The sequence below is a fragment of the Hippocampus comes genome, unplaced genomic scaffold, assembly GCF_001891065.2.
Source record: "Hippocampus comes isolate QL1 unplaced genomic scaffold, H_comes_QL1_v1.1 scaffold22, whole genome shotgun sequence".
Taxonomy (NCBI): Eukaryota; Metazoa; Chordata; class Actinopteri; order Syngnathiformes; family Syngnathidae; genus Hippocampus; species Hippocampus comes.
In genome coordinates this window covers 6,160,145-6,179,550 of record NW_017806175.1, presented here as the reverse complement: position 1 = coordinate 6,179,550, position 19,406 = coordinate 6,160,145, and the positions used below count along the sequence as shown (strand labels likewise).

Genomic DNA, 19,406 nt, shown 5'->3' with positions numbered 1-19,406 from the left:
TTAATTAAGTCATGTCAGGGATGATCGGCACTGAATGGTCACCCCATCACAGATTTGTGAGTTTTTTGCTTGACAGTGTTCTTTTTTGCCAAATGTTTTGGGCATAATGTTCTGTCTGACTGTATTACCGAAAATAGATCTCAGTACAACTAACAAAATGAATATATCAAACTCTGCTAATTCAATTCCAATCTGAATCCAACAGAGTACATCAACTGACCCACCTTGGCCGTCATGAACATGAGGTTGTTGAGCACCATGGTGGTGGCCCGGGGCGAGCCCCATCCCTCCCCGTGTAGCCAGCGCCGGCTGTTGACCATCATATTGTCCCCATCCTGCGTGTCTTCTTCCTCCTCGCTGCTGCCGGCGTCCTCCGGGCGCCGTGTGGCAGGCTTGAAGTCTACCAGTTCCATGTTGTTCATCCAGGGCAGGAGGTAGTGCAACATCACCTGCCGACCGCCTGGGTGTGCTGTTAGGATGCGCTGGCTCACCTCTGCATACCCAAGGACAGAAAATGTTGAAAACAGCAGCACATATCTTAACTCTCTTGGACCCTTGAGCAGTCTGAAAAGTGTTGTAAAGCTCTTTCTTCCCTCATTCTATGAGAACCGATAAAAATGGTTGTTTTTTTTTAGACCAGGTGTTGCCACCGACCAGTACTTTGGGACCTGGAATGCACTTTTTTTTTGTCCTTTAGCAGAGCATATATCAGCCCCTCACAATCCATCAAGGCCATCATCAACAATCACCATGACAAAAAAAGGACCGGCACCCTAAGAGCAGTATTTGTCAGAGGTGGTCACCTGAGAATATGGGCAGTGTGAGCTCCGGGTATGTCCTGGCCAGCTCCTCGGATAGCTGGTAGTATGAGACGGAGTAGAGGTGTGGCAGAGGTGAGGGCGGCGTCAAGATGCCGTCTGATCGCAGGATCTCCAACTTATGGGCATAGCGGAAAAACTTGGGTTCCAGGATCTGTGCATGGGCAAAAAAATACAAATAAAATAATTTTATAAATATATTACAATTAATGTTTAAACATTTACATTGCTCCTCTGACAATGACAAGGTCTATTATCTTATATTTCTATTTAAAAAATTATTAAATTGAACATTTTGATCGTAAGACATACAGCGGTACAGAATGTAAAGAATTAAACAGTTTGTACATCAAGGTAATTCAACGAGCCCTGGAACAACTTTTAAAGGTTTATAATTGGCTAGTTCTGTTAGCCCGCCGATTCAGTTCTCCATCATGTGTTAGCATTAAGCTAGCACTCTCCGAAAACAAAGTTAATGTGGCTTGTTAAATACTAAATAATGTCATCCTCTTTCTTTTGTAAGGATTATTTATTTATTTATTTTACATTTTCTCACCTGTAACAGTTGCATGGCCACCTCGTATATTTCACGGGAGGAGTCGGCAGCCTTGAAAAGAATCAGGTTCAGGAGCACCACAGTGTCAAACTGATAATCCCTGCGACCAATGCAATAGAGTGTAAGAAACAAAGTGGAATTAGCAACAACAGCGGACCACGTGTAAAGGGTGGGATCGAGTTGTACCTGTTATGAAAGACGTTGGCGATGGCCCGGAAGCAGCCGGCGGCCACGCGGCGTGAGCCCGTGTAGCAGCGGTCCACAGCCCAGAACATCAGGTTGCTCTGGTCCGGGTTCAACTCCAGCAGCAGCATCACCGCCTCACAGCCCAACTGGTGAACCTGAAGGAGACCTTTTATTGTTTTTTTGCACAGGAAAGGATGCAAAGCATACACACTACTAAAAGGAGCCTCGTGAGATCAATCAGTTCAGTGTCAACAATGCAAACCCTCAGACCTTTTCCAGCCTGCAGTAACTAACCTCTGTACCTTCAAACAACACTAGAGGGCCCTTGTTACACACTACCAGTGATGTGACCTCAACCTTGTGGGTTACGCCAAGCAAAACTCACTGGCTCATTGACATAGGACCTATGTTATGCCGTTAGAATGCATTATGTAACCAGATTTCTCTTTAGACTATTCTATTCATTGACACAGTGACTGCACAGAGGCGTGTGATTAACAACAACAACAAAAAAAGAACTATGTTGTAAAATGTTGGTTGTGAAACTTCTGCTTCTGTGGTCCGAGTAGCATCTAGGTCTTTCCAGATATTGTTTTGCAGGCTTTTGTTGGTATGTGCGTAGGCCACTTTGAACTTTGAACAGGTTTAACTATTACACTTGTCGACCCTGACCGTTTTCTCAGCAGATTCGGATAAAAAAATCAACTCATAACATATCCCACACCACAGGATAGTCGCTCAGAATAATCTTTTAGAAACATCTGATAATCAGGTCTTTACTAACGTTGATCAGAGGAGAGAGAGAAGATGTTCAAATTTGGCCGATCATCTATATCTGTATACCCACACTTAACGAAGAGGTTGACAAATTATTGATGTTGGAGAATTGCATCTCACCCACCTTCTTATCGTGGGAATCCAGGATGTTGTCCAGCCACTTGTAGAGGTACCCGTCAGAGGAGAGGCCAACGTTGTCGGAAACTGGACCGCAACACAACACGGCAGACATGGCCTGGGAGGAGGAGGATGCATATGACACCATGTAAAAATACAAATTTTTTCATACTTTCACCCCCTTCCACACACGCTTCAGACATTCTTAAACATATTCGAAAACACTTTTTTTGTTCCATGAAATTGTATTCATTCCTTTACTTTGGAGTGACTCTGCTGCCAGGTACATGAGGATGCTTGACTTATTTTTCAGCCAATCAGATTTAAGACACTGTGTGTTGCTATGTTATTTGAATTTGCCAAGGGCCGACCTAATCTGTATCGGTGACTGATGTAAAAACTATATTTGCAATAGGACTGCTTCTTTAACCAATCAGATATCAAATTCATCCTCACGGGGCCAGAGCTGCCCTCGATGACTGCGACATTTTCCCATCTTCTGGTGAGTCAGAGCAAAACAAGTCTACTTCCACGTGTACCTTTAATGCGCAGTACTGATGGCGGTTGATCTGCATGTTCCGGTCGCTGTAGCGGTCCAGTGGTGTGAACATGATGCTGAATGGGCTGGCCCAGTGGCTGAACAGCATGAAGAGGCTGTGTCGTAGCGACTGCTGTGGGAAGATGCTCCGGCGCTGGTGCACTGCAAGGGACGTTGATTTGTTTCAACTTAAAGGAAAAAGGTTTTCAAACTTTTTCAATGCAGGAACCCCTTAAAAAGCCGACATTGCCCTCATGATAACGATAATTAAATATAACTACGATGCTCACATTGTGAATGACCTGTTGAACAGAAAGCCAATTAAATGAAGTAATTACACAGAGCCCATGCATGATTCCAAAATGAGGATGAGGGGAGGGGTGGGATACCTGGAACATTCTGGATGATGTTTGCCACAAGCGCGCTGAAGTGACAACGGATGTCCTTCAGCATATCTGAGTCCTTGTCGTTTTCCGCCTCCAGTAGCTGTCGGGTCAGGTCCACGTACTCTAGCAGCGTGCTGTTCAGAGAGTGACTCTCACCATCTAAGCCCCCACTACCTCTGTGACAAAGGTGGGAGGAAAAATTATATGTTTACTTGAAAGACACACCTTTAAATTATGTGCGTTTCAAAATGGACAAAAGGTTTTGCAATACATTTTGTGGGGCTTTTTTTTGTTATCCCGAGGTTTGGACCAATTTAAAGTTGTGAAGTGGTTCACCACATGAATCTGAAATCCTGGAATCAATTCAGCCAATTTTTATTTTATTTTAGTATTTAGAACAAAAAGTGTACTGTTATATAATACAGGAATAATGTCTTATCTTTCTTATCTTTTCAAGAACAAAAGGCATATTTTGATAATTGAAGATGTTTAAAAGGCGTTGGGGTCCTTGGACCTAAGTTTGAGAACTCCTGACATAGACGAGTGTGTTGTGGATCCCGTACATCTGACTGATGACGCCAGCATCAGCCAAGAGCTCAAAAATCCGGACCAGCTGGACCCTGAGGATGTCGCGGCGCCGGCGTCGCTTCATGTTCTGCCAAGCAAAAAGAGCATCACCATGTTTGATTCACTTCATGTGAACACGATTCAGAATTAAGTCTTCGATTTAAATGACTTGCTTGGTAGTCATGACTCGATTGGACTTAGACCAGAGCTACTTTAGTGGTACTCCACTTGACTCGCTTGATTATTTGACAGTGACTTGTTTGAAACTTGAAGGTTAACATTTGAGATATAGGCGACTCATTCCCACCTCTGCCCCCAACTTACTTCAGGTCTTCTTTCCAGAGCTTCTTTTATGATAGGATTTAGCTCCTCTATCAACTCTCTGTTGATATAGAAGTCGTTCCATTAGCACGTGAAATTCACAACTAAGTAAATGCTGGTTGATGTCGAGGGATGCCCGTACCTGAAGGCCACAGGGTTGGTCCTGCCAAGTCCCAGCACGAGAGACTCTGTGATGTCCATGTTCTCGGAGCGCATCATTGGAACAATGTGTTTGAACAGTGAGGAAGGGGAGGGAGTGCCCACAATCTAGGAAGAAAAAAAAAAAGCGTAGAAATTCTAGGTGCTAGTTGATTATGATAAATAACAACCGCAGAACAACAGGACAGCAAGGTTTATAATTATAGATGGCGATAAGGCGATGGACGGACAAAATGAAGCTCCTTGCCTCACTTCGATATAGTTTGTTGGCTAAAAGATGGCATCAAAGCAAAAGCTTGGATTACACATGACCACGGAAGTTGGAATGTATCTTTAAACGTGGGCTGATAAGGCAGCGCTAGACCCTGGGAGGAAGGGGTACGAGTAGCTGATAGGACAGAATGGGACATGTTAAGTACATAGTAGACAGACATGGTGGACCAGACGAGAAGAGGACAGAACTGGACTGGATTGTATTGCACAAGGCAGGGCAGCATAGGACAAAGCAGAGCAGGACAGGGCAGGATGACTAAGGACACGACAGAACTGGATGAAAAAAGATATGACAGGACAGACTTGATTAAGAATTAAGAGGACAGGACTGGACAGGACAAGCCAGAACATGACACAGCAGTACAGAACAGAATTATACAGGACAGGTCAGAAGCAGTGAGCCAGGTGTGTGGTGGCCTCAAAATCATCTAATTGGGGCATTCCCAAACTGGCGAGCCTCCTGACCTTGGAATCATAGCTGTAGCCGCTGTCCGGCGTTGACGCCAGCGTCTCGGACGGGGAACAGCGGACGGAGCCTGAGGCGGACGAGGAGGAGCCTGAGGGGGACGAGGACGAGGAAGCCGAGCTGCAGCAGAGGATCAGGTAATTGCGCCAGAGGCTGACGTAGGAGTCGCTGCTGCTCAGGCTGTTCACTTTTTTGGCATTGATGGGGCTACTGCGGGTGGACAAATTACAGGCAACGTCAAAGTGAAATCAGTCAAATCCATAGAGAGTACTCGATGTCACTGTTGACTGTACTTGATGTCAACTTGAGGAGAGAGCAGCTGCAGGCGGGTGTAAGCAAACATCCAGGCGTAGTTGAGAGCGCTCGGGCAATGCTTGGGCAGGTTCTCCTGGCACAGGTAGCTGGACAAGCTGATGACCCAGGGGTCCTGGCCCTGCGTGACATGCGCAAACACCCAGATGTGTGATGGGCTCACTACATCAAACTGGTGGCTGATGGGAGACGAGCTCCACTCCGCCAGCGATTGGAGGTCGATGCCGCTGGGACAGTACAGCAGGTTGGTCTGGAAAGGAGGTCAAGACAATGGCATCAACTTTTAAAGTCGGCAGGAATTGTTTCATACATTTTGAACTTTAATCTAAAGTAGCTCAGGCTTTTTACACCAAGTACGACTTCAAAAAATTCTGGGCAATCCCAGTCCCACCATAATGATCAGCATGAAACTCTAGCTGTGTATTAGGCCCAATAATTAAGCAAGAAACGGGCGCACACATGTACAATTTACATTTTTGACATTTCTTTTCTGCCCCCAGCATGGGAAAAAGTAGTTTACCTGATCAGCACCAGTGAGATGAATGAAGCTCTCCAACACTGATGCACTCAGTCTATCCATGACATCTATTGCCAATTCCTCATCACCCTAAAAGAGTGGCGTAGAGAAAATTTCAGAGAAGATTTCACTCTTTTGATGTTTAAAAAAAGGGGTTCTCAAACCGAGGTCCAAGGACACTTGGTGGTCCACTAGCTGTCAGTTAGGGGTCCGCAAAGTGCAATAAATGATGTTGAATTATTTAAAATAGTTCATACAAGGGGTGGGCAATATACAGTGTATCATCCTCGATATTATCGTCAAAGTAACTTTTATTATGTGCAATTTTACACGATGTATTAACACTGTCTCAAAAAGGGAGCCGCTCAAAAACTAATGGGTCTATTGATTGACTGATGGGTAGGAAGAAGTGACAAAATCTTCAATAAGTGAGTCAGTGTGCATAGACAGCAAAAGAAAATGAAGTGGTAAGTCAGCGTTTTGCTAATCAGTGGGCAGGACTCAGTCAAGTTACTGTCGCAGCAGCAACTGTGTGACTCTGCTAAAGAACATATAAGTGAACATCATTTTAGCAAAAACAAGAAAGTGGACCTCATATTGTATAATCACTTTGCTGTGAGACCACAAAACGTCTGTGGTTTGGGGTACCAGATAACTTTATCTGTGTCCATAGATTTCCCCTCGACAGAGAACCGCTGCTTCGAAAGTAGCACAATGAACATGATTATGATGATAATTATTGTCCTTATTACCTTGCCAATGCCCAGTGCGGTATGCAGTGCGCGGACCTCCTTCAGGACATTGACACCCAGCCTGCGCGTGGCAGGGCGACAGCTGCAGAGCACCACCATGGCCAAACCTTCCACCACGTGGAGCACACCAAGCAATGAGCGCTCCATAGAAACAGAATGGCTGCTGGTCGAACTCTGTGGAGACAAGCTCGTGTTAAGTAGGAGTCATTAACTGTATGTGTTCTTTGAAAAAATGTATTATGTAGACACTCATAAGAGGGATCGACCTGCACATCATGGCCCCTGTTGTTGCTCTGCGCCACCTGCCTCCACTGACTGATGAGCTGCAAGAGCATCTTGACCGAGTTGTCCAGCAGCGTGGGGTGCACATCCGTCACCTCACGCATGATGAAGTAGACAAAGCCCGACAGCACGTCCTCGCGCCACTCCGGAAAGTCCACCATGAGGGCTTGGAGAGAGGTGAAGGCTAAGCCGCGGAGCTCCTCGTCCATATGGATAGTCAGCCTGGGGGAGAATGGAGTAGAAATTGGGGAAGGTGGGAGATTAATATGATCATACAGTGAAACCATACAATAAAATAGCAGATAGCGGTGGAGAGACACCGTTTAAGTCGATAAAAAAATGTATCCTTTGCAGCCTGCTCTTAAAAACACCAAGAAAAATATAGTGGATCTTCACTATTATCGGTTGAATAGGGACCAAACCAAACGGTGAACAGCGAAAATCCACAAATAATTCTCACTCACCGAAAATTGCTTATTATTAATTACCTATATTAAACATGAAAGATAAAACATAATGAAAATGAAAAGAAATAAACCAGCTTAATTTCGTGTCATAACTCTACATTGGGAAGAGCCGCCTCAAGACGCCAGCTGTTTTGCTCTTTGTTTGTCTTTATGGAGCATGGCCTTGTGAGTGACGGGAACTTGGCCAATTTGTCTGCGTGTGAGCGTCTGGGTGTGATCGACCGCAACTCCTTGCAAGTGTTTTCATCTTGTACTTGCGTGTTGGACTGTTCAATAAAGATCCGAAAGTGCATCAGCGACAGTAGCTCTCCTTGCCCAAAAGTTAGGGCATCACATCACTTTAAATGCTGCGGGGTTTTTTTCCCACTTCACTAAAGCTCGCTTGTATCTCAAATTTTGGCTCACAACACATGCGTGTGAGCGTCTGGGTGTGATCGACCGCAACTCCTTGCAAGTGTTTTCATCTTGTACTTGCGTGTTGGACTGTTCAATAAAGATCCGAAAGTGCATCAGCGACAGTAGCTCTCCTTGCCCAAAAGTTAGGGCATCACATCACTTTAAATGCTGCGGGGTTTTTTTCCCACTTCACTAAAGCTCGCTTGTATCTCAAATTTTGGCTCACAACACAAAGCAAATGAATTAAAAGTGTTTAAAAAAAAAAAAACAACCAAAGATAGAAAAAAAAAGAAAAACTCAAGTTGGGGCACTCAGTCAAGTTGCCACTGTACTCAGAAAGAAGACATACTTGGCAAGCAGCTCGATGAGATCTTGTCTGCTCATGCCATCTGGTATCAGTCTCGGAATGGCAGCGACGCACGTGCGGAAGAGATCGATCTTTGGTTTCCTTTCCCCCCTGTCAACCAATCAAGTCCCAGTCAAAATGAATATGTGAAACACCCAAGCAGACCCACACAAAGGACATACGTGATCATATCCTCTGGCTCCTTGTTGGACATTTGGACGCTGGTCATGCTCATGGAGCGTCCCACCTCCTTGTCCAGGTGTCTCAGGATATTATCCAAGGCTTTCCTCACTTGCGGGTAGTACAGGGACATGCCTGGAAATGACAAATTATCATTTAACACTGATCTGCTATAGTACTGGACTACCCAAATTCCCCAAACCTTTTGTGGCTGGTGCATACTGCCTGCCGTTAAACATGAGTTTGAACACGACTCTGCACACTGCCATATCCCGTTATAGGAGGGTGGGCACGTTCACACAACCACAATATCGCGAAAGTTTTCTTTTTACTTGCCCTCTTGAAGAGAAAACTTTGTATTTGCAAAGGGGTGTGTGGATTTTTGATATCCAGTTTATATATAAAACCAATAACCAGCCATAAATATTGGCCACTTATTAAGATATTTTTTAAGTCAGCAAACTTAGCCCCTGCTGCCTCGAAACGTGTCATGACAAGCGTACCGATGACCTTGGCCTCCTCGTCTGTGAGTGTGGTGTTGAGGAAGATCTTTTTAACGCGCAGTGTATTCCCAGAGGGCATGATGATGCTGGTGGTGGGCATGGGGGGCTCGCTGTCCTTTTGCTGCAGGCTGTTGGCAATCACCAGGAAGGCTCGCAGGCCGATATTCATCCTCTGGGAGGGAGATGACAAAACAGTGGACTAACAATATATTTTTATAATAAAAAAAAAAAAAAAAAAGTTTTTGGCGAAGCTTTACCTCTGGGTTGATGGTGAAAGTTTTGTGAAACTTGCCCACGCAGAGGAGGTCATAGATGATCTCCTTCATGGCAAAGTCCAGTCTTTCCTAGCATCCAGAGACAAAGGAAACAATCTAAGGCACGGGGACTCAAGAAAGAAAAAGAAATCCAGCTTTTTTTTTTTTTTTCGGGGAGTTACCTGAGCTATGAACTGGATAATTCTAACAAATATGTTGAGGGGCGTGTCCCGCGGCACCACACTGCGGGAGCCTTTGGGGAAAAGTGCTGAAACAATGCTGAGTAGTCGACTAGGTGGAGGAGAATGGAGAACACAGAAAAAGAACATCAGGCGCCCATTTTGAGATTCAAAACACAGTGGTGACTGGAGATATAAGTGACTCAACAATTTTTTTTTTTTTTGCTTTAACTTACAAGGAAAAAATACATGATGTGCCTGCTCGATCACAATCAGTGTTTATACAGTATGAGCAAGTATGAGAACATAAATAGTTAAAATGGACAAAAAGGGACCGATGGGCAAGCGTGGACAACATGGAATGAGACTCTTCAAACTTATAGCAGATTTATCAAAAGCTGTTCAGTCAGAGATATTTAGGTAGATTAACTCGGTAAAGGCTGTTTGATATCAATGCAAGATAAATGCCTGGACTGACCTCTGCGTGACAGTGTTGCTCTCACACTTAATCCTGATTATGTACACCCACAGCAGCCGGTAAAGTGACTCCAGAGCCACTCGGGACATTTTGGGGTCTTTGTTCTGCGGGAGTAAGAACAGGGACGCATGAGCAACCGAATTTCGGTTTACGTTTAAGATGGATTCAACCTGCCAAGGTCCAAGTGCCCGATTCTGATAAGCACTTAATTTGAGAAGAAGCTTTTTAATTTTGAGGAGCAATTTTTGCCGGTTACCCCAGAAACCTGAAGCAATTGTTTTACACAACAATAAGAAAAAAAACAAAATCGGACAAAAATTGATACAAATCTAACACAATATGGATTAAAAAATGCTTGACAACAACTGACAAAAATCTAAAAACATGATCATTTATTTTTGATATTTATTCATGACTTTGCTTCCAGCTGCACTTCGCCGGGGGAGTGCTGCCAAAATACACGCGAAAAATCTGGCTTGATTTAAGCATAAAAAAAGGAGGAGCGACAGCATCGGCGTAAAACATTTCTGCATAACTAAACCCCAAGAAATGCTTTTCGGCAGCAGCCCGTCTAATCCGACTCGAAAGCTTGTAGACGGACACAGGGCAACAGACCCCAGATAGGAGCGCGCATGACTAAACTCATCTTTGTGCTTTCATGCGCATATTTCTACTGGGCGCTTTCATCATGCAAATGTCAACCTGGTTTGCCAAACAGCAGGATGGGAGAATTTGTCATGCGAGACATAAGAATAAGATTTTTTGCTTGGTCTCTGTCAAACAGTAACAATTTCAAAATAAAAGAAGTAGTGAGAAATGGACAAATAAAAACAAGGTTTTTATATGACTATAGCCTTTTTTTCCCCCAAAAAAAATCGGCTCATGTAAATATTTAAATTGTATTCAAATTAATTTAATCAAATAACTGAGTAATCCATTTTGCCCAGCCCTTGGGAAATTGTGAACAATTAAAAAAAAGAAAAAAAGAGGAAACTTCATATTATTTATTGCCACTCCCAATTGAAAATTTCCCATCAAACTAATCATAAAACAAAGAGAATTACACATTTTGCATTTAACCAAACCACATAACTTTGCCAAACAAAAGTCAGCTATCTTCAAGATAGCACACTCCAAAAAGGCCATAGACTGCCAAATAAAACTAGAAAGCCATTGCAATGTTATAACCCTTTAAACAATGGATATTTGAACACAAATAATGCAGCTACACACACTATAATCATTCTCACAGGTATATATTCTTTATCCTCTATGGAAAAACAACTAATATCACTGCAGCTGATTGAGCCATTGTGTCCAACGCTTTTGTATTACACTGCCCCTTGGTGCCCAAAGCATGCACACTAGAAAGACACCTACAATGAATTATGATGCACAAACCAATTCTTTACATACCATTTCAGTTATGTTAAACTAATGAACGCATCCATTCAAACAATATGAAACATGGCATTTCCTATGATACTGTACTTCCATCAAGGCAAAAATCAGTCAACAAACGAGAACCCAAAGAAGACTTTTCTCCAACGATGGTACATAATCTATTTGACAATAATCATGAATGCAAACCATATTGACACCAACAACTTTCCTCATACTTTTGCTTTGGAAGCTATGGAAAGCCCCCCGTCCTAGTAATGTTAGCCTTCACCAGGCATGCAGAGGCGTGATGTCACGAGGATGCCCAACAACTTACCTGCAGCGTCTCAATCTGCTTCCGGATGCTGTTGTTAGACGGCATCTGGAGCGGGTGAATGTGGGTGGTAGTTGGGGTGAGGGTGGGGGAGAAATAAAATGACAGCAGGCAAAGAATGAAGGTTGGTGAGGAAAGCAAGCACAGACACATAAAACATGCGAGTTATTAACATAAAAATAAGAAGAAAACAAAACCTGTCACGCATGAAAAGTTTTGGGTAGTTAGCTTTAGGGGACATCGCAGGCTCAACCTATGACACACTATGACCTTAACAGGAGAATTTAAATTTGACTCACTCTATACTTTTCAATGTCACACATTCAATCCTTCACTACTTTTTGTATGACGTCCTCTAAAAAGGAGCTAAGTAGCAAAATTCACATTTGATCCATCCAAAAATTCCTGCTCATGACAGGCTGCTATCGAGAATTCTAATGATTATTCCATCGATTATTAAAGATTGATTTGGCATTTTTAAAAACAACGTCCATGTGAGATGTAGGTATTATTTTTGTCCTCTTGGGATCATCATCCTCACATTCTACTGTAACATCCATGACTTTGAGTGTGTATGGTTTAAAAAGGTGGGTCCTGGCCTGGTGAGTGATGTGGATGTCAGCGAATGAGACAGTAGCGTTTGCTGGCTGTTAACTCATGTACTGGTTGTGAGTGAATCAGCGCGATTTGTGGCCTGCAGTTTAAGTCACACGAGCAGAAAACGGAAGACAGAGCGGAGGTGATGTGAACACAAGACACAAGGGAGTGGGAATTTTACGTACAGTGGAACACCGCAAAAGTCAACATGGATGTAAAATAACTGTGAGGAACTACTGGGCTCAGACTGGCTGGTTGAAAATGTTAAAATGTAACTTAAAACACTGCCTGTTCATTTTTTTTTTTTTTACATAACATCAATTTACGTGACAACTTCATATGGGGATTTTTATTTTTTTGAACAACTTTGAACAACCGGGAAGTTAATCGGCATGGTGTGTTTTGAACTTCTGAGGTTCCACTGTATGTTAAAAATAAATGAATAAATTGTGCTTGAAAGAAACGGCAAACAAAAAACAAAAAAAGTCTACCAAGTCTTCAAAGCGACTAGCTGTATTTTAGACAAGATTTTGAATCAAGCACGTGTCATGTTTTAATCCTGTGGCAAATTTAAAACTGGACAGAACCATCACGGCAAGCAAATACCAATTGCTTGACACGGATAAGAGAGTGGGAGGGGGGCTGGTAGGAAGGCAATTACTACCCAGCCCATGTGTTATTTTTTACAGAGTTGTTGAGTTTTTGACAAATTGCCCCTTTGTTCTCTGTGAGATCCTTGTCTGGCATTCCCAGCAGTAGCAAAATGCCTCCCTCCATCCTGGCATGCAAATACAATGAGTGTCCCGATGCTCTCATGTGCTTGGCACGATGCTAAGCCTTCATGCACTGTAGTGGGAAAAGAAAACCTGAAAGTTTTCGAGCGATTTTGTTGGCTGTCATTGTATCGCGTTTATGTGCTTTAAGGTTGCTGTTTTGGTTAGCAACAAGCTCTGGACAACAAAAACGCTGCTCAAGGTTTGTGTGTGCGTAAGTCCTTGTATTTTAAGTAACTGAGATGCCACAGGGTTAAAACAAATGGTAATATGGGAAAAATCATTCATATAATAACAACAACATTAATAACCCTAAAAATGATCCGAAATCCTGAACCAGAATCAGGATTGGTACCCAATTATTGAGAAGAGGCCAACTACTCAAAATCACAATGGTGCTACACATCCCACCGATGCACATGGAAACCACCAAACAATCTCCACAACGATCAATCAACATGCAAGTAGAAACAAGAGTCATTGAGTGGGATCATTCTGTCGATTAGAAAGTGATAAGGGACAAGGAGACTAGATTTCACTGAGATTCACAGACCTGAGTAAAAACAGCACTTGGAAATACCAAAATAACATTTTGGTGCAAAGAATTACATCACAGAGCTTGTTAAAATCCACTGAGCTTACTTTAAGCGGGGTACACACACATAGCAATAATCGAGTCGAATTTGAGCCTTTTTTACACTCTGATTACAGTCAGGAAGACCTGATTGTCAGATGTCTCTAAAAGATGAAGCAATTATCCACTGGTGTGGGGTGTGTGAAGGATGTTTTTTTTCCCTCCCCAATCCGCTTGGAAAATAGAAAGAAATAAGATCGTAATGTGTTTCAAATAGCTCAGTAGAGCACGGCACTGGTGGGCTCGGTCATATTTTTAAAATCAGTTGCGCGGTCTAAAATTGTTATATGTGTAACCCATGGGCGGCCCGCGCGGTGGTTCAGTGGTTAGCGCGTCGACCTCACAGTGCAGAGGTACTGCGCTAATTCCAACTCCGGCCTAAGTGTGTGGAGTTGCATGTTCTTCCCGGCCCTGCATGGGTTTTCTCCGGCTACTCCGGTTTCCTCCCACATTCCAAAAACATGCATGGCAGGCTGATTGAACACTCTAAATTGTCCTTAAGTGTGAGTATGAGCGCGGATGGTTGTTCGTCTCTGTGTGCCCTGCGATTGGCTGGCAACCGGTTCAGGGTGTCCCCCGCCTACTGCCCGAAAACAGCTGGGATAAGCTCCAGCACCCCCCTCGACCTTTGTGGGGATAAAGCGGCTCAGAAAATGAATGAATGAATGTGTAACCCACTTAAACGCTCATAAGTCACTTAAATATAGATCACTTGGCATTTTGTCCTGCATTGAAACATGCATTTTTGTGGGAAAAAAAAAATGCCCGTATTACCAGCCACTGTAATCAAGTGCTATTCCTGTCCAGATATGCCGCTTGACAATGAGAGGGAAAGAACATTATGATCTTCAACACACAAGGCACGCCAGTCACAACCAATGCAGCTTCTAATTCAATCGGCAGCAACAAGTTATTCATCACAACAATGAAAGCAAAATAGTCACACTGTTGCTTTCTCTCACCAAAATACCAGCGCGGGATTACGCAACTCCAGTCATGAGGATTCAAAAGTGAATTAAGGCATTGTCGAGCCCAGCCCGCAGTCTCCATACAGCCTTTGTGCAAGCTGTACGGATTGCAAACCTCGGGGCGTTACCTTTAGGTGTGAGAGGCAGTTCTGCAGGAAGATATGCCAGTTGTTGAGGAAGAACTGTTTCTGACTGACACACAGCAAGCAGGTCACCAAGGGATACAAGGCCTGGACGGGCAAAAAAAAAAAAAAGTGTCTGTCAGAACCAACGTGCACGATAGGAATGTGACAATCCTTATCTGGAGAAATGCTTAACAAGTCTATATGAGAAAACCCAGTGGGGTACACAAAGCCGTTGCAGCTTTTATTCAACAGGGCGTCCCCAAAGGGCGCCCACAAGTCATTCCTCACTTAAGCAGGGTCGGCAAGTGGTTTCCCGTCCCTCATTGTATGAGAATTTGAGCACCTTTGTTTGCATTTGCGATAATCCAATGTGAAAAATAAGAATGAACTACAGATATTGTATCGTGTATTTTGGAGGAAATAAGTATTAACCAAAGAGTGCTTCTTTCTGGAGCTAAGGTCAAACGTGGTCTGGTACAGCTTCTCCACAAAGTTCTTCAGGCACGGCACGTTGACTTCATTTTTCACCGCCTGGAGGACAAAGACAAAACTTATTACCGGGAGACGGTCCTCCAAATAACACAATTACACTCCGAGACAGGCATTCGTATGGACAGGAGAGAATAAAGGGAACTGGCTTCACTCACGGCCGCAACTGGGATGAGGATCTCCACAAAAAGGCCAGCTAGTGCGTGTTTTATGTCCTTGTCCTTGACTTCCAGGAAGTATTGGGCACACTCCTACAAAGACATGAGGTCACACTTTTAAGGAAGTAATTGACTTGAACATGCGGCATTCGGCCAATGAGAAGGCCCAATTTCCAACTTTCCTACGCAAACTAACTTGGCGATATTCCAATTTGGGCCTTTCACACTATTTCTTCACATTTTAAATGATAGCTCTCAAGACTGAAGATGTGTTGCCAAATAATGGTATTTAATTTTTATTACTCTACACACTGTTATATTTTCATTACTGAGAGGTAGTTTTATCGATGAATATTAACTCGTATGTTATTTTTATGCACATTCAGAATGTTAAAAATGTTACTTAAAACAGTGTAATTTTTTAAATCACAATTGACGGATTATTTACTGTGCCATTTTGTAATCTGGGTGCAAAAAAAAAAAAAGCTATTTATTAGCCACACAATTTGAACTCAACACCGTTACAAAACCGAGGCGGGATGAAATGAGGACATAAACCACCATACGCTTCGTTAAAAGGCTCTTACGAGGCAGCAAGGAATGCCTTGCAAAGAGATGAATGAGAAAAGGAATCTTATGAAGACATGCGCGTACTTCTTGGCAAAACCTCTGGCAGTTATTCATTGGGTTTTATGAGGCGCTACCGGCTTTGAACAGAGCGGTGAAGTCGTAAAGAAAAAAATAACGTCTGGTGTGATTCAGCAAACAATCTTATCAGCAGATAGTAATTATGACAAATGTTTATAGGCATGTCCTTGTGTGCGGCGAGCCATTGGAACGTTTACTCCACATCCTTGACAGGAAGCTTAAGGTCCGTGTAGGCTTCGCTCGTCGGACGACAACTACCGGTACATGTTCATAGTAAGGCAAAACTGTGCACTAAATGACAACAGATGACGGTGGAAGGTAGGAGCGGGGGAAAAGAAAGGTGCCAGTGTGCGAAATTGTCTTAATAGGGAGAACACAGAGTGTGTACTAGTATTTGGAGCTTAAGATGAATATCAAGGATATGGCATTTAAAAAAAAAAAAGCTTTCCATTAGTGGGTAATTCACCTGCATGAACAGAAAGGACGCCTCGAAATCCTCCACGGGGTACATTTTGACCCGGAAGAACTTCATGCCCATGATGAGACTGATGATGCACTGTACGATGTAGGGACTCTGCTCTTTTTTCCGGAGCTCGTCCAGCTCTGTGTTGAACTTTTTTGTCACTGCTAAAAACCTAAAAACATGTACAAACAGGCGGAAGATTATAAAATGGCTCTTATTCATTTTTAGAGCAGGTTTGCTGGTTTTGATTAATGGTAGCTTGTTTTTAAATGCTTTGTTTAGTTTTTAATAGATATAGTGTTAGCTTTATTATCATCATTATTTGTACAAAGTGGTATTTGCAAGCTTAAAAATTTCACAGTAAGTATTCCTGTAATAAAAGCCAAAACTGTATTCAGTTAGGAGAGACGAAGAACCATCCACAAATCAAATGTAAAATACATAGAAAGCTGAACTAAGACTAACTTTGACTGTGTGAGAACTCCAATGACCTCTGCGTACAAGTCTGCGATGATGTGCACGTTGCCTGTGTTGGGGCCACAGTATCTGCAATGAGATCAAAGTATCAGCCGGTCACGTCATTTTCAATGAGTACGCAAAGGTTACTTTAAACCTAAAGAAAAGCAAACCATAAACTGCGCTAGCTTGATGTTAATGCACAAAGCAAAATGTCACAGACGTGTTGATGAAACTCGCATCGATGTGGTGATAGGTACAAAACTGCAGAGTGCAACTTTTCTTACTCAAAATCATGTTACAAAAGTATTTCTTGGCGTTTTTTTTTTTTTGAAAGCTGTGATGGATTATTGCATTTCCATTCCAAAAAAATATATATATTTGTGAAAGATTATTTGAGAATCAAGTGTTTTGTTTTGAGTCACATGCGTGGTCATGCAACAAATCAAACAACGTTATTCATAGAGCACTTAAAAATAAATACCGCAACTGAAACAATGTGGCGTAGATGAATAAATATTGAACGCCAAACAATGACAAGCAATAAAGACAAATCAGACAATGAGACAAGGGCAGAGTCAAATGCTGTGTTCAAAGGCAATGAACGCGAATGTGTTTGTGCTTACTTACCCCTCTTTGTGTTTAAAGTGCTTAAATGCCAGGTTTAGAACTTCATGTACTAAAGCGTCCGGCACTGGATGAAGAGGAATCTGTGACAAACATGAACAAATTACTCTTATTAGTCAGCAGTGATACTTTTGTTTTTTTAAATCCTCACATTGCAACATTTCATTTCCATCAGGAGCAAAGCCATGGGCAAGTTAGAGCCGGTCTCCCGTGGGTACGGCTTTGGGAATGTCGCTTAAAAAATTTGGATGTCTCCTTTGGCTACGCACCAAGGCTGGAAATGGTGCAAGTGTTGATTTACGAGGCACCCCCTGTGGGTAAAGGCCTCAATGACAACAGTACAGCACATTCCTTAAAACAATTAAGCTTTTAAAAAGGGAAAAGAAATTGTCCTTTGTATGTGCTATTCATAGACGAAACTAATAATGCACATGCGGACACTCCCTGCTTTACAGTAGTCCTGCCAGGCACCAGTCGTGAGAAGTAACTAAGTACAAATACTTTGTTACTGTACTAAAGTCGATTACGGCAAATGAGTCGCATCAACGATGCAATTCCCGTAATGCAGAACTCTGTAATTTCAGAGTTGTTTGTGGTACTCTCAAGTTTCCTCCTCTCCTTCAGTCCGCTCTCCTTACATACAGTGGTTGAATTTGCATTATCATTAGCGGTAGCCACAGTTTGGCTCAGTCCGGTCATGTGATCATTAAGTGATCATTAAGTTTGAGGAGCGTTGCTAAAGAGATGTATCCATAATGTAGGATTACAGTTTTGTTTTTGTTTTTTAATTAATTTGAGAAAAATAAAAATATGAATTACGTTGGATAGCACGGGGGAGATAATATGGTGGGATTTGGAAGGGTCATGTGAGGTTCGGCTCATGTCTTAAGAGTAATGCAATTTTCGTTTTCAACAGGCTCATTCAGAGTCTGTACTTTTTTTTTTTTTTAACTCTTAAGTGAAGAAGGTGAATCTGAACTTTTACCAGACTATATCTCTTCATACAATTATTTATACTTTTACTCTTTCAATGCCATCCCTCGAGGATGCAATGCATATTTGGTGGCTGTAGGCAGTGAACGCGTTTCAATGAAGTACATAGTGTAAGTACTTTTTCTACCTCTGCCACGCAAAGGGAAAACAATGGAAAATGCAAAGCGGCATTCAAAGCAGCAACAACCGCTCACCCGTTTGAGAACTTCCACTGATACCAGGCAAAACATGAAATCTATGGCTAAATCCCTCCTCTCCAGAAGGTAGTCTTTATCTCGGTGCTGCTCATCTCTGCAAAACAAAACAAAACAAAATAAAGAAAATCCATGAGAGGAGAAAGGGGGGGGGGGAAAATGCAGAAGAGAAAATTTAATCGACTTTCAACGTTGCATCTCACCCTTTGGACTTTGTGCTGGAACGAGGCCTGTACTCGTACGACTCGTCTTCGGTGCCACTCTGCCGTCGGTACCAGTCGAACAGCGTACGCAGCAGGGAGGGCAAACAGTGTTCGGCTATGGAGCTCATAGAGCTTATTAACTGGAAAACCACAGCACAAAAAATTGATTTATACACAAATAACAAAAACAGGCTCACAACCCACAACTACACAATCCAAAGGTGTTCACCGGACTTCACAATGACAACAACCTCGTACAGTGTAAACAGGAAGTATTCACATTTTTTGGAGTTGACGTCCCCTTTAAAAAAAACAAAAAAAACAAAAGCAACATTTCAAAGTAGGTTGATCTAAACCCCCATCAGAACACAGGGACTAAGGATGTTTGGTTGGTCCTCAATACGGTAGAGCTCAAGGGTGACCACACCTTGAGGTTTTTCTCCCATGATAAGCCTGTTGAGTTCAACACAACAGAATGTTTTCATTCCTTTTCAAAGCAATCGGCCATTTCGGGCTTTTTCATCAGTAGAACAA

General features: G+C 42.7%; 1 protein-coding gene across 13 annotated transcripts in view; it reads right to left on the bottom strand.

Annotated features, from left to right (window-relative positions):
• The window catches only part of fryl (furry homolog, like), an 82,065-nt gene that overhangs the window by 34,016 nt on the left and 28,643 nt on the right, over positions 1-19,406 (bottom strand). For 9 of the 13 annotated variants that reach the window (XM_019896573.1, XM_019896570.1, XM_019896575.1 and 6 more), the window contains 30 exons: positions 18,873-19,012; positions 18,670-18,766; positions 17,486-17,565; positions 16,865-16,945; positions 16,403-16,571; positions 15,289-15,381; positions 15,074-15,172; positions 14,645-14,746; positions 11,548-11,592; positions 9,831-9,934; positions 9,356-9,464; positions 9,177-9,263; positions 8,920-9,091; positions 8,419-8,551; positions 8,240-8,347; positions 7,012-7,249; positions 6,746-6,919; positions 5,997-6,083; positions 5,458-5,726; positions 5,164-5,374; positions 4,409-4,533; positions 4,270-4,327; positions 3,942-4,033; positions 3,382-3,554; positions 2,994-3,154; positions 2,462-2,572; positions 1,561-1,715; positions 1,375-1,474; positions 804-972; positions 225-493 (listed from right to left, as the gene is read on the bottom strand). In XM_019896573.1, the coding sequence (XP_019752132.1) occupies positions 225-493; positions 804-972; positions 1,375-1,474; positions 1,561-1,715; positions 2,462-2,572; positions 2,994-3,154; positions 3,382-3,554; positions 3,942-4,033; positions 4,270-4,327; positions 4,409-4,533; positions 5,164-5,374; positions 5,458-5,726; positions 5,997-6,083; positions 6,746-6,919; positions 7,012-7,249; positions 8,240-8,347; positions 8,419-8,551; positions 8,920-9,091; positions 9,177-9,263; positions 9,356-9,464; positions 9,831-9,934; positions 11,548-11,592; positions 14,645-14,746; positions 15,074-15,172; positions 15,289-15,381; positions 16,403-16,571; positions 16,865-16,945; positions 17,486-17,565; positions 18,670-18,766; positions 18,873-19,012 (4,011 nt within the window). The remainder of the gene's footprint in view (positions 1-224; positions 494-803; positions 973-1,374; positions 1,475-1,560; positions 1,716-2,461; positions 2,573-2,993; positions 3,155-3,381; positions 3,555-3,941; positions 4,034-4,269; positions 4,328-4,408; positions 4,534-5,163; positions 5,375-5,457; positions 5,727-5,996; positions 6,084-6,745; positions 6,920-7,011; positions 7,250-8,239; positions 8,348-8,418; positions 8,552-8,919; positions 9,092-9,176; positions 9,264-9,355; positions 9,465-9,830; positions 9,935-11,547; positions 11,593-14,644; positions 14,747-15,073; positions 15,173-15,288; positions 15,382-16,402; positions 16,572-16,864; positions 16,946-17,485; positions 17,566-18,669; positions 18,767-18,872; positions 19,013-19,406) is intronic. The other 4 variants (XM_019896569.1, XM_019896577.1, XM_019896572.1 and 1 more) reach the window with 1 other exon arrangement.